Below are 13,675 nucleotides of genomic sequence, written 5' to 3' on the forward strand. Positions count from 1 at the left end.
GACAGGAGCTCAAAAGTTTTTATTAGGACCTTACCATCATCTAATTAAAAATTTAAACGATTTTGAACAAGAAATATAATTTCAATAAATATTCACCATTGATACTATTGGAATTGAAGTAACCAATTATTCTCTGAACTGCTCAAACTCCAACCACAGCGAAATATTAATATTAATATAAAATAAATAAAATTGTTCGAAAAGCAAGATAGTAACAAAAAATAAAACCATAAATCAGTTACAACGTACACAAGCGTTTCTTCAAGAAAAAGAAGGAAAATCAGTAGGCAAAAGATTGTAACGACCCGATTGGAGAAATGGTTACGTTTAAAACGTTTATCATCCAAACGTGAGCCAAGATACAGAAATATCGGTAGGTATATTAAGGTGTATTATAACATCCACAATATGTTATCAAAGCTAAAATTTTGAAGGCATTGGCAACTCGTTTTTCTGTTTCGATCAACTTTTCCACGTGCATACATATACGATAACACTTCTAGTAGCGGCCGATCGGCCAATGTGATTACATTAGAATTAAATATAGGCGGAAAGAGCCAACAAATTTGTATATATACGAATTTATCGATGATTAGCGTGAAAAGAATTTTATATGTATGCACGATGATTTGATGCATCCATTTTTGTTATTCATTCGTATGCTCCAGAAAAATATTCGCGTGTTTTTCGCTATGCCCGTAACGATATATGTTCTATATACTATATAATTATGTATATTATTGTGTTATTGTATTTATATTTTATTGCATTAACCTGTGTATATACAATACACATTCCAACGCTCTTCTTTCGATAAGATATGCATATATACATACGCATCTTTACGTTTTTATATTGCTATCAACATAATAGAGAAATTTGAAAATGTGTGCTTGGTAATTAATATTTGATACGTTCATTTCAATAATGCCCTCGGTGAATTTGCATAAAGCGTATATAATTTCACAGATTTTAATTATGTTCGTTAACCCTCTATAACCCATTCTGTGACATCTTTTATCTGATTATTAATTTAAACGATATAAAATAAAACTGTTAGAGAATACAAATGTTTCTTGGTAAGATTGAAATTTATAAGTTAATAAATTATATGAAATGGTCCGTGGAGGGTTAATTATGAATAAAAATCTTTTCTCTGCAACACTAAATCCCATGTGACGCAAATTTACACATGACAAAGTTTTTTAATACTACATTCGTTGCCCGTGTCTTTAAAACAATTAATTATATTAATCCTCATCCGTACCTCGTGTCAATTTGACACATTTTTCACGTGAAAGATGATGTTATTCCGCTATTTGTAGAAAATTGATCTGACCTTGTGATTTTTATTTTTTTAACGTGGAATATATATATGTATATGTATATATTTAGTATTGTTAAGGGCAAAACATGCGATAAAAGGGTGTGACAACACTTGTTAGAAAAAGGGCCCTATCTGTCAATCTGACACACATAGTTCTGATCAAGTCCATTGACGACTAGTTCATTGCCTTGTTATTGTTGCACAACAATTATGCATTCACTGTACATCTCTTCCAGAATGCAATTAGACATGCATAGCTTTGAGTATTAAAATTTCGTATGGGTATAAAGAAAAGAAGAGGCGTTATGTCTTCTTTTTGTTCTGTTTGTCGCGAGACAAAGCTAAGAACAGTAACATCGAAGCAATGCGAAGTAGAACACGTGCGAATGAAATTCGATACTTGTGAAGGAGAATTAGTGTGAATGTGTGTAAACGATAAGGAGAAAAAATAATTATTTCATTTTATTGATGTTTTACGATTATGTCAGTTTGACACACGAGAGACACATTAAATTATTAAAATGAGGGACGGATGAGGGTTATGTTAAAACCGCCAGTTTTGAAAACGCGTATATGATTTTTTTGACCAGAAGGACCGACTTCTCCTTCAATTCTCTTCTGAAAAGAGCATATGACATTTTTAAATTGATCATCTCGTGTCCTTAAGTTCGAACGGGCTTCCTTTTGATATTTATTTCATTGCGATATTTATTATCCATCGTTCAAAAATGCTGCCAAGAAACAATGAAAGATTACATACTACACATGCTAGGAAGAGAGAGAAAACGAGGAAAGTATCATCAAACGAGGAAGAGAAGAGAAGAGGAATGAATAAAACTTTGTGAAAAGAAAGTCGATCGAATACAGCGTTGAAAAAATGACTAAAAGACGAGGAAGAAAGAAAAACTATGTGAAGGAGTAATGCTACCGAAGGTCACCGCCTGCTAGTCTTGTCTATATTGTTATTCGGTTACATAGTGCATATAAGGAAACAATATTTAATATAATCGATTTAATTAATATTGTACTTCTATAAATTACATTAAAAACAATGAACCATTACAAACGAATCTTTTAACATACCCTTTGAAACGGTTAATAAAAATAATTCAAAGAAACAGTCTCGCTGGTGTATTGAATAATTCATAAAGTTATAACATTTATAGAATTACAAATTATATTTCGAAGTTTTTTATTATTTTTCATTTTTCGAATTTACGTTGTTAATGTAAAATATTGAAGCACGAAAACATTAATGAAAAAAAAAACGAAACACTCTTCGTCTCTTATTTTTATTACAAAAATTGATTGTTATATAATCTAGCACATGATATTTCTTTTGCATTGGTTTTTTAAATTAACAAATCTTTACATTAAAAGAAAATATAAATAGACGATAAAAATATGCGAACGAAGATTCTAAATAAAATAAGAGAAGGGATAAACATAAAAGTAGAATCAGATAGAAATATACGCGTTGGAATCGGTCAAGTCAAAGTAGAAAAGGACGAATTGCTACGGGTAGATGGTGTAAGAACAACACAACACGATCGTATAGTACTTAAATGCTAGAAAGAATGTAGTAAAACGTGAAGGATCGAATTTCGCGTATCAAAATAGTGTTGAGAAGAAAAAACAAAAAATGAGCATACTTGAAGAAAAAAGAAAGATGGTATGACACGTTTGGAGTGTTGAAATGTAGCAAATAAAATTTACCAAAAAAAGAGCTTTGTTTTATAATATTTCATACTTCATTTCCAACATAAATTTTGTTCAATATTTTACAGCACTATACATTGTACTTTTTAAACATGCAATACAATATATTAAGAGCACATGCAATTAAATATTTGTGAGATTTTATTATGTATAGGATAAATAAAAAGCATTTTTTTTTAGCTTTTTTAAAGATTATTATAGATTCAGAACACAATGAATCTTGATATACATATGTGTATTCCTGTGCTATACAAGTGATCATTGCGGATAGTTACAGGCTTTTATCTACGATGATACGGATGTTTCCAATTTTACCAATCCAGAATGTCTTATCATGCGTATTGATTTCCACAACCATTACATTACAACTCTTCCATGAAAAACAAATATTTTTATGTTACTACAGAATCGATAATCATGATGAATTCACAATATACACATATATGTATATATATATATAGGATCTTCTGTATACATTAATAATTATGATACAATTATAGGAAGTGAATGATTCTACATAAAAAATAAGTCGAAAAAGTAGAATAGAATTATTTTATATGAGATTTTTTTTCCAGCAAATTGACCTTGAAATCCTTATGTAAAATAAGTAATTTTGAAGATTCGCTTTAATAATATAGACAAATAATTGTTCCAAATGCTGCCAATTGCTTAGCGTGTATAGCTGCGTTCGTTTTTAATTAAGTTATTTTGCACTTTAACCTATGTTGTGTCTTTCATTATTCAAAGGCTGAAACAATCCTCGTTTTTAGTTACTGAAATTTTATTGTATATTTTTAAATATAATAAGTCACGTTTTCAGCAAATTCACAAAATTCAGCACATTTACCGTCAATTAATCTTATGTTTCCAAATTATTTGATTTTTAAATTAAATATGTTTTCCATCCTTCTCGTAATTTAAAAAATATTCCTTGTGGCTTAACAATTATACTTTTAACTTTCTTATTTTACTCACCGTTCATGTTTCTCATTCTAATTTAACAATCAGAATCCTATCCAGATCCTATGCTATTTATTTCAGCTCGTAAGAAACATGAAGCATAAGATAACAAGAAAAGTTACCATACGAGTATATTTCTAGAGTGAAATAAAATTGTTTGCAACTTGCAAAAAAAGCTCAAACGAGAATTCTCAAATTAAATTTTTGCAATGAAATTTTTTTCATTATCTCAATATCTAGAACTGACCCTACAAATATTCTCCACATATTTTGAGATACTATATATATATATATATATATATATATATGTATACATTGGTATATACATGTATCTACAGTTGTTTTAGCAGAAATACGAGAGCGTCGCTACTGTCAGTTTTTCCATAGATCGATGTTCACTCCATCGATGCCGCTTAATAAGGCTATATAATGTCAGAAGACAGACGAAAAATTAAAAGTTATCCTGTGTCGCCTTGAAACATGCTATACTGTATAGATATATATATCTACAATCAACATGAATGAATAGTCGTCTTAACAAAGACATGAACGTATGGCTATTGTCAATCTTTTCATAGATTGACGCCCATCGACGCTAGTTAATAAACTAAAGACCGTTATACAAAAGTGTGGTAAGCGGCAAACAGTAAGCGATAAGCGACAGGGTGACAAAACAAGTGACGATTGAGCCACAGAAATTAAATCAAACCTATAGATCTACATATATGGAATAGACCATATATAGCAGCTGAACAACCAGCGATAAAAGATTGTCGCTTACCGCTTACCGCTTATTGCTCTTCGATCTTAATCGCTAATCGTGGCCTAACAGGTAAGATCGTAAGACAGACAAAAACTGAGATAATTTAGTAACGATCTCGTGGAAAGCGCCATCCGTGCGTAAATGGTAAAAGTGTGAAACGATGGAGCGTGAATAAACCACAGACGGGTGCCATAGTGCCGTTCATTGATTGCGCTTGTCCGGTGCCATATTCCTTGCTCCAGAGTGTGGCGTTTATTGCGCAAAATCCAATCACTAGCGTTTCGCCATTTTTGTTGACCATTCAGTAGTTTCCGCGAAAACGGCTATAAGGCAGCCTGTCCGGCAAAAGTGATCACGCTCGTTACCTAAATATCGATTCATCTCGATTCAGATCCAGAATCGCGATTAGATTCATAGAATAAACGATAGAGTTCTTACCGTTCCTTTTTTTTCTCTGTACTCGTTACTTTCTCAATTTATGTATGTATAATGTACATATATATAACTGTACTTTGAACGTTCCTACGAATTTTGTGATAGAATTACGCATCGACAACACGTGAGTATTATTGCTACTTTGATACTTCTCACTCATGTAGAAAATGTTGCTCTTTTCGATGACTGAGTAAATAAAAATTTCATCTGAATTCTTCAACCGTGCGTTCATTGATGTTGAGAAAGGCTGTGCCACGACTGTTTTTAATTTATAATTTTGTTTAAGTTTCTATTGTCAATATATTTTCTTTCTTATAACTTATTTATTATATTATTATATATTATACTCTTTTGAAATTATATTTCTGAAAAATGAGAAAAAGGAGTTTAGATCTTCACTTCTACGGAATTTTCCTACTTTCGTGTTTACCGGAAGCGTTAGTTCGAAAATGGTGGAAACGAAAAGTAAAAATTGCAGCAGAGATACATTCAATGACGCACGGATTTTTTTACATTGATTACTAATGTGTTTTTTATTATAAATTTACACGTCTCAAATTTGCACACTTTGCATAACAAACTAAATAAAATTTTCGAACAGTGACATGTATAGACATCAATATTGATATTGGTACAATGAAGTGACGAGTACTTCGAACCAACTTTTATCTTGTATTTTTCCACGCTTTCCATGAAGTAATACGGAATAATGAGAAGTAAAATAGTTATATAAAAAGGTTGACAAAAATAATATTAGAAAATCGCAAAAAAGCAATAAATGTGCAAACATATCCGATAAAAAAGAGACAGTATGGACAAATTAAATATTCACAGTGATATAAGATAGAAACGCAATCTAAGCAATGTGTACATTTATCTTCTTTCGAATGGAACTCACCATTTATTATAAAGATAAGCTCTTTCAATAATTTATTTAATTTATCACGGATCCAGATATTCCAAATAATTTTAATTTTTCAATAATCAATAATAAAATGAACAATACGAAAATTCTGATTTTTTACAATCAATTTCCAATCTTTTTATTTGTTACAATTATTTTTGTTCCAATTAATTTCGAGACGGACGATTTCTCCGCACACTTCGCCGTGAATGCAATTTTAGATCTGGACAAACGAAACAATGTAACCGAAAGCGAAGTGTAAAAAAGACGAAGTAAGGAAGGCAGAGGTTGAAAAAAGAATGGTCAGCCCGCGGACGAACACGAGGCAGACTGAAATTTCTAGCACGCACGATTTCCGAGGTTCTATAGACTCTCTGTTCATTTCTCTGTTCCGTACTATTTTTGGCGCGTGCATAGGTATGGAGACGTTTAGGCGATTTCACAGTAATAGAAGCCGAGCTAACAGATGCAATTGCGCAAATCGTCTTGCCGGTATATCGCTCGAGATCGACGGTCGTGCAAAAGCCTCAGATCGAAGAATCGCGTCTGAATTTGGGAGTGAAGCTTGGCACGTGTCGCTATCTTTATTCTATACATGATAGAACATAATTTTTGATAAATTTAATATTTTATGCGAATCAAATGAAATGAAAGTTAGTTTGATCGCTCACTGCAATTTTTTTAATATACGTATACATGTCATAAACAGGATTTTTAATAAATCTTTCATTCAAATAAAATGTGAATTAGTAGTAAATTAATTTGATAATTTAATAAGTTTTGTTTATCATTCAATAGAACTTTTTAATGTATTAATAATTGTCTTTTTATAATATATAAATATTACTAATGAGGTGTAAGTTTGATATTAAAAAGAAAAATAATATGTGTACTCAAAATACAGTTTAAAATACAACACTTTATTGAAATTAGATTACTTATATATATATATATATAGATATAATAATATTTCTTTTTAGTAATACTAATTATCTTTTCAGGTCAGTGTCACGAAAAATAGGCCGTTGAGAGTTTACAGTACTTAGCACCGGGGAAAATAAAAAAAGAATGAGCAGGATGCCACAACGCGTGAAAAGTGCGTCCAACGTAAACAAAACGCAGATCAAGGAAGAAGCTTCCACATCGTCCGTTCTTGCTGGGAATTCTAGCGATGATGATCCGAACGTAGCCGAAGTATAAAATAAAAGAATTTAGGAATCACTTAATTATCAAGTTTTTTAAATAATTAGAATTGTTTGTATAAAATACAATTATTATTTCACTATTATGCGAATCAAAAAATCAAATGTAACTGGATATTTACATAACTGTTTCGTAGTAATATACATATAATAACATATACAATGACTGCAAAAGGTATTTGAACACGACTGTATTTATCGTAGCAATCACATATTAATTAAGTAGATCTAAGTATGTTTAATTTTATATTTAATAGTACTTTCATATAACTATAGAACATGAAACGTCTAATTAAAGATTCCGAACTCTGCAGGTTGTACTATCGAATAAAGGCGGGCCAAAATTAATTCACCACGGTTACATGTATACATTGCACAAGAAGCAACCGTACAATATCCGATGGAGATGTGTTCGCAGAACTATGCATTGTAGAGGCAGTCTTATCACTACCACGAGTTGGACGAAGCCAAGGGTGCGTATGGAGCACAATCATAAGCCAGACTTCGCGGCCGCTCAGATTGCCAGGAAACGATACTTGGCTCTTGGCAAACCTAGCGTGTTAACAAGTAGGTTCACCAACTTTTCCATTGATTATAATTTAGCTCGTTTATCGATTCCTACCTGAATTTTCAAAAATACATCTGAGGGGATATTTTCATAATGCACAATATCACGTTTAAACTTTGTGTGTTTCGTAGACGTAGAGGGAAATACTGTCAAGTCTATGAACGTACCACAACGAGTGCTTCACAAGGAGAATAATGTACCAGAACAGAAAGGTAGGAGACCGAAGACGCGAGCTACAGCCAGGAAAAGTAAGTGTTTTGAAGACTTTTATAATTGTTAATAATTTATTAATAATCAGAATCCAATCTTGGAAATCCAATATTGGAAATGGTTTGTTATATGTTATATAGTATTGTGTAGAGTGGATAATTCTTTTTGATATGTGATTTAATAAATTATTGTGTTTTAAATTAAGACACTAATGAAAGTCATTAAATGATTCTCCAGAAGATTAATAGGGAATAGAAAAATCAGTAGAGTGATTAGATACAATTAAAAACAGAGATTCATATTTCTAGCTATCGATTTAAGATTACTATAAATGAATTGGAAAGTTATAACGAATTAAACACTGTAACTCTTATTTACATTTACAATGAGATGTACAAGTGATTCTACTATAAAAAGAAGACTGAACATATGTGGTCGTGTTCAATTATCTAGCATATAAATCATCGTATAAATATTAATTTTAATTAAAACGACTAAGAATGCATAAATTTCAGTGTTTGGGAATTTATACAATATATAATTTTAGATCTATAATTTTAGACTAGCATTACAACTATAATGAATTGAATCTTTCAATCAGTCAGGACTAATAATTACGTAGAAAATACATGAATTCATTCTGTTAATGTTAATGCCCAGCGTAATCGCTGCTTATAAATCCGCAGTATCCTACATATTCAAAAACAGATTATTGTTAGCGATCGTTCGTCTAAAATCAGGCGAGAGTATTATCGCGCGATTGATAGCCAACAGTTATTTTATATATACTTACGTACACTTACTCACACATACAGGCGGTCTTTTATATAACATAAAATTCGAAATGTTTGTGAAAATTGTAATTATTTCATTATTTCTGCAATCGTTTGGATCGTTAACTTTATTTTTGTTTAACTATGAAGTTACTAATAAATACTATAGAATATATTGTGTGATAAATATCATATTACACTAATTTATAGAGTAATTCGTTTTCTTTTTAATAAACATTTTATCATTGTGCAAATAATTAATTAGACAAATAAAACCGCTCACAATTTAAAATGAAACACAGTAGCGGTAAAGTAATCGCTTGAAAACCATCAGTGTGAATATGTTCTCAATCCTTGCATTTCTATAGCCAAATCATTGGAGATCTGCCGAATCTAAAGTAATAACGCATAAAGTTTCAGAAACTATTTATGTTAGTCGTAAAATGACGAGTTAACAAATAAGAGGAGAAAAATTTCTGTTTGCATTTAACTTTATTTTCGTTTATATTTGCAATATTCGCTTTATACATAATGTAACAGTTTTATACAACAGATACAGTAAAACTAAATAAGAACAAAACACAGAGGAATATTTATCTGCTTTTCTTACAGTATCATTTATTTATAATTTCCCATTTTTCGCTCGAGTCGTAGATCTCATGGTGAAGACGGCGAAATACCGACGACATATCGATTATTATCGATAACCCTCGCTATCTAAAACAATCGATGTTGTTTTGTCATTATCGATAATTTCGATATTTTTGTTGTATATTTATTAGCATATATTCATTCATAATATTCAAAATAGAAGTCAATCAAAATCTAACTATCAGATGACAGATTGTAATTCTTAACTACCAATTCTATCATAGATTTCATTGGTTAGAAAAATTCGTGGAATTTAAACTATCGAAAGTAATCGATAATTATCGAAGATTGTGACTATCAATATCTCTCTAGCTCTATTTCAAAGTCCGTACTCGGAGGGTTAATTACCGCGTAAAGAACGCGACCCAATGGGCAAGAGACGCATTTCAATTTGCGTGTACAGTGTGTCCAAGATGGCGGGCATCTTGAAGATGCGCGCGAGAAAAAGGGAGCTGTGGTAAGCGGCTCCCGATCGATGAGAATTCGCTTGGACGAGGCTCGAGTGAGTCGAACGTGATCAGGTCGGTTAGTAATTCCTTAGCGAAGAGAGACCCGGGAACGCGCACACGATAGCAACACGAAACACGGTACGGATAATATGCGTCGACGACCGGCGGCGCCGTCGCACATGCGCGCCCTGACGCGCCCCTGTTCGTCCACCGATTTCGATTTTAGTCACTCCCGGGTTCGGCTTCGGGGAAAATCGTTCCGCTCTCGTAGCGAGCCTTACTCGTCCAGACGTGTCGTGAAAAAAACTCGCACGGATTTTAGTAGCGATTCTTGGTCGATCGAGTAGAAATACAAACGCGTCCCTACACGAGCCACAACTCTCTAACATTCGACAATTTTTCCTATTCGCGACGAGTAGATATATATATATATATATACATATATATTTGTACGTCTTCGACGTATACCACGAAAGAGAAGAAACGAGAAAGAGAGAAGCAGATTTTTGGGCGATTATTTCCTTGTGTCGTCGTTCACGGACGATCGTATCCCAATACCGGTTTAATCGTCAGACGTTTACACGGGCCAGCGAGATTAGACACGCCGAGAATAACGCGATAGGAAACCAGTGTTGATCTTTGGTAAGAATCTGATCGAGCAGAGAAATATCGAGAGAGAGAGAGAGAGAGAGAGAGAGAGAGAGAGAGAGAAGGGAGTGAGAGGGGAGAATTTTGGACGAGAAATCGAGCAATTCATTTGTGTAGTTTAGAATATCACTCCTGGGAATATCGTACGAGGGTCGATAAATTGTCGCGTGGTCGTTGTCGGTACAACGGTTCTCTGACGCGGCGCACAATACCGAAAATCGAACCGGTTCGTAGCCGCGAATCGACCAACGAACTGGATTCAGTCTAAGTGACACCGTAACGAACAACAGAGAAAAAAAGAGGGACGAAAACAGAGAGAGAGAGAGAGGAAAAAAAAGCACAGAGAGGTAGAGTAAACGTAACGACGTAGCAGCGGCGTGTGCTACTCGATATCGTGCTTGGCCGCAACGGTTGCCATTTTATAGCCAGTCGCTCAAGAGAGTTCTTCGGGGAGGCAAGAAGGAGAGGGAGAACTGAGTAAGAACAAAAGAGCGAGTAAGATAATGCGAAAAAGGTAGAAGGAGCGAGAGAGGAGAGAAAGAGAGAGAGAGAGAGACAGGGAAAATAAAGAAGAGAGAAGGATCGAGGGAACGTAGCATATGAGACAGGAAACGTGGTTTGATGGTGGGGAGAGGGAGGGGAAGATATTGAAGTAGGAAAGAGAGAGAAGAAGAGAAGAAAGAAAGGAACTTCGCAGATGGAGTAGAACTTCCGTAGATGTTTTTAGATCGTTTTCGATCATACGTACGTGTAAATTTATGGGAACTAAGCTTTTTCTCTCTTCTTTCTTTTTTCTTCCTTTTTTTTGATAGTTTGTGTCAACTAACACGTTGCAATGCAATATCGATTTGGCCTGCGTAATATACGTGTGGTATACTATCGCACGTTCTCATCGGATAAATCGTTAATACGTATTATCCGTGTGTCGTCTACTGAGTGATGATACGGTGTGCTAAAAGGAGTGGGAGTAATAGAGAGGCATTCAGAGACGAGAAAGATAGTGCGTGAACGCACTATATACATGTATACTTTATCTACTCAGTATGATTATCGTTAGCGCTTTTTTTACAGTATCTCACTATACCGAAAAATTTATATCATATATTATAGTATTTCAATATTTATTCTTTTTATGAATATAACACCTTGTGTGTTATTGTTATTGTATTAGTATTTAGGATTGTGAAATGTATTTACTTATACTTGTTAATACTTTCAAATTTAATTATGGTATTTATATTGGTAGATCAGGAGTATTTTATTATTTATAAGGTTTTTTAACATGATATAAAAAATACATTATTTTGAATAGAGTTTAATAAAGGAAAATATTTTTTTCATCTATTTATTCTTATTCTCTTACGAAATTATTCTGCACAGTCAGAAATCAGAATTCAACATCATCTGTTTATTGGATAATGATCCTACGATCTAATTTCTCATTCTACTCGATGTTTGAAATAGGTTACATGATATGATAATTTTCGACTAACCAAACGTGGTAAATCAACGAACATCATCATAGATTCACTTACAACCGAGATATACTCACTATTCATCATCACATCATTTTCTTTGTGTCAAAATCATGAATGTGCGAATTTTTACTTTTTCAGTAAAGAAGTGGACTGAATATCTATCTTTTTGTTCTCATATAAATTGTATTTATGAGTGTAATATAACAGATGTGTAATAACAGGAGCATAGTAGTGATTAACCGAATTACATATTCATGGTATTGACATAATTTAATTTAAATTAATCTACAATACAATGCCATACATCTTTCCTTTTTTATTTTTCAACTTCTCGCTCGTCTATGAAGTAAAAGAAAAAGTATGATTAGGACGCCGATGCCAAGATGTTGTTACGAGTAGTCGATTTGTGAATTAACGCGGGAAAATGTTGTTTCTTTATGTTGTCTTATGTCTTGTGTAGAGTGTAGACAGCTATACTTCTCTAACTAGCCAGAGATGGGAACCTTATTTGGCCAATTATTCAGAGAGGTAGATCTAGGAAATCCCAAATATCGTCTCCATTAACCTATTAAGAGTCAATATTGCGTTAATACGACATACTATTTTAAAGTTGTTATTTTCAACAACCTTTCAACTTCTCAGATTTTTTAGATCTTCAAATGTTCGGATTTCCAGATTTTCAAATTTGTGCATTTTTTAGTGTTGTATATTATTTACTTTTTTACGCTATATTGCATAGCTTGGTCCTTAATGGGTTAAGTGGAAGTGAAAGATGAGTATCTGACACATTTATTCATTTTACATATATATCCATGTTAGTAGTTCTGCATTAATTAATCACCATTTTGCTACATGAACTGACCGTCGCTATCTCCATTACTTTGCGAAACTATTATAATTTCATTGAGCTCCTAGTGTTACGTACTTATGTAAAATAAACGAATGTGTCAGGTATTCTATTTTATTCGCATTTAATGGAGAAGAAACGTATCTCTTAGAAATAAGGTTCCGACTCGTGGTCAGTTAGTGGAGCATTACCCTGTCCTTTTTAGTCAAAAAATGTTTTACCTAGCATTTTTTCATTATCCAAACTAAGAAGAGAGATTTAAAATTCGTTAATAAAACAAGTTTCCTTCTTGGTATTTTAGTACCATGGATTTCACGGAATTCTTTTTTCATAGCCGCAATACCTGTTTAAGTATCGAACCATGATTTATCACTTATCATAACTTTACAAATATCTTAGTTTCTTTAAATTTCATAAACTCGTAGAATACATGTGGACAAAATAGCGCTGAAAAAATTACCAAGCAAACCCTTGAAATTCTTTCTTCATATCCAGAATGTTAAAAACCAAAATTTAATAATATAAATTGATTGAAATAAAAATTGCATAAATGTTGCATTAACGCAACGTTGGCTCTTAGTGGGTTAACGCGGCAGTACTGTATCGCGTTTTCGTCCCACAGAGAAAACACGCCATTGGAACGAAAATACGATCAGCGTGGAATTGGCGATCGACAAAACAGCGAGTCAAATACGAGCACGACGGCTACGACGGTGGGTCGGCTTGTACTGGTGGCCTGCA

General features: G+C 32.9%; 1 protein-coding gene and 2 long non-coding RNA genes across 3 annotated transcripts in view; 2 read left to right on the plus strand and 1 right to left on the minus strand.

Annotated features, from left to right (window-relative positions):
- The first annotated feature begins 4,271 nt into the window (after positions 1–4,271).
- LOC117151273 overlaps positions 4,272–13,675 on the plus strand; it is an 18,714-nt gene continuing 9,310 nt past the window's right edge. Inside the window, exon 1 of the long non-coding RNA XR_004461065.1 lies at positions 4,272–4,314. This is a non-coding gene — a long non-coding RNA (uncharacterized LOC117151273). The remainder of the gene's footprint in view (positions 4,315–13,675) is intronic.
- The window catches only part of LOC100749551 (protein tramtrack, beta isoform), a 12,176-nt gene continuing 3,596 nt past the window's right edge, over positions 5,096–13,675 (plus strand). Inside the window, exons 1-4 of the mRNA XM_003486756.4 lie at positions 5,096–5,328; positions 7,110–7,302; positions 7,625–7,877; positions 8,010–8,126. Coding sequence (XP_003486804.1) covers positions 7,177–7,302; positions 7,625–7,877; positions 8,010–8,126 — 496 coding nt within the window. The 5' untranslated portion in view covers positions 5,096–5,328; positions 7,110–7,176. The remainder of the gene's footprint in view (positions 5,329–7,109; positions 7,303–7,624; positions 7,878–8,009; positions 8,127–13,675) is intronic.
- On the minus strand, positions 9,341–10,136 carry LOC112212200. Its single transcript, XR_002946010.2, has 2 exons — positions 9,861–10,136; positions 9,341–9,578 (listed from the first exon to the last, which is right to left on the minus strand). It is a non-coding gene; the product is annotated as an uncharacterized LOC112212200 (long non-coding RNA).

The sequence above is a fragment of the Bombus impatiens genome, unplaced genomic scaffold (assembly GCF_000188095.3).
Source record: "Bombus impatiens unplaced genomic scaffold, BIMP_2.2 scf_0133, whole genome shotgun sequence".
NCBI classification, from domain to species: domain Eukaryota; kingdom Metazoa; phylum Arthropoda; class Insecta; order Hymenoptera; family Apidae; genus Bombus; species Bombus impatiens.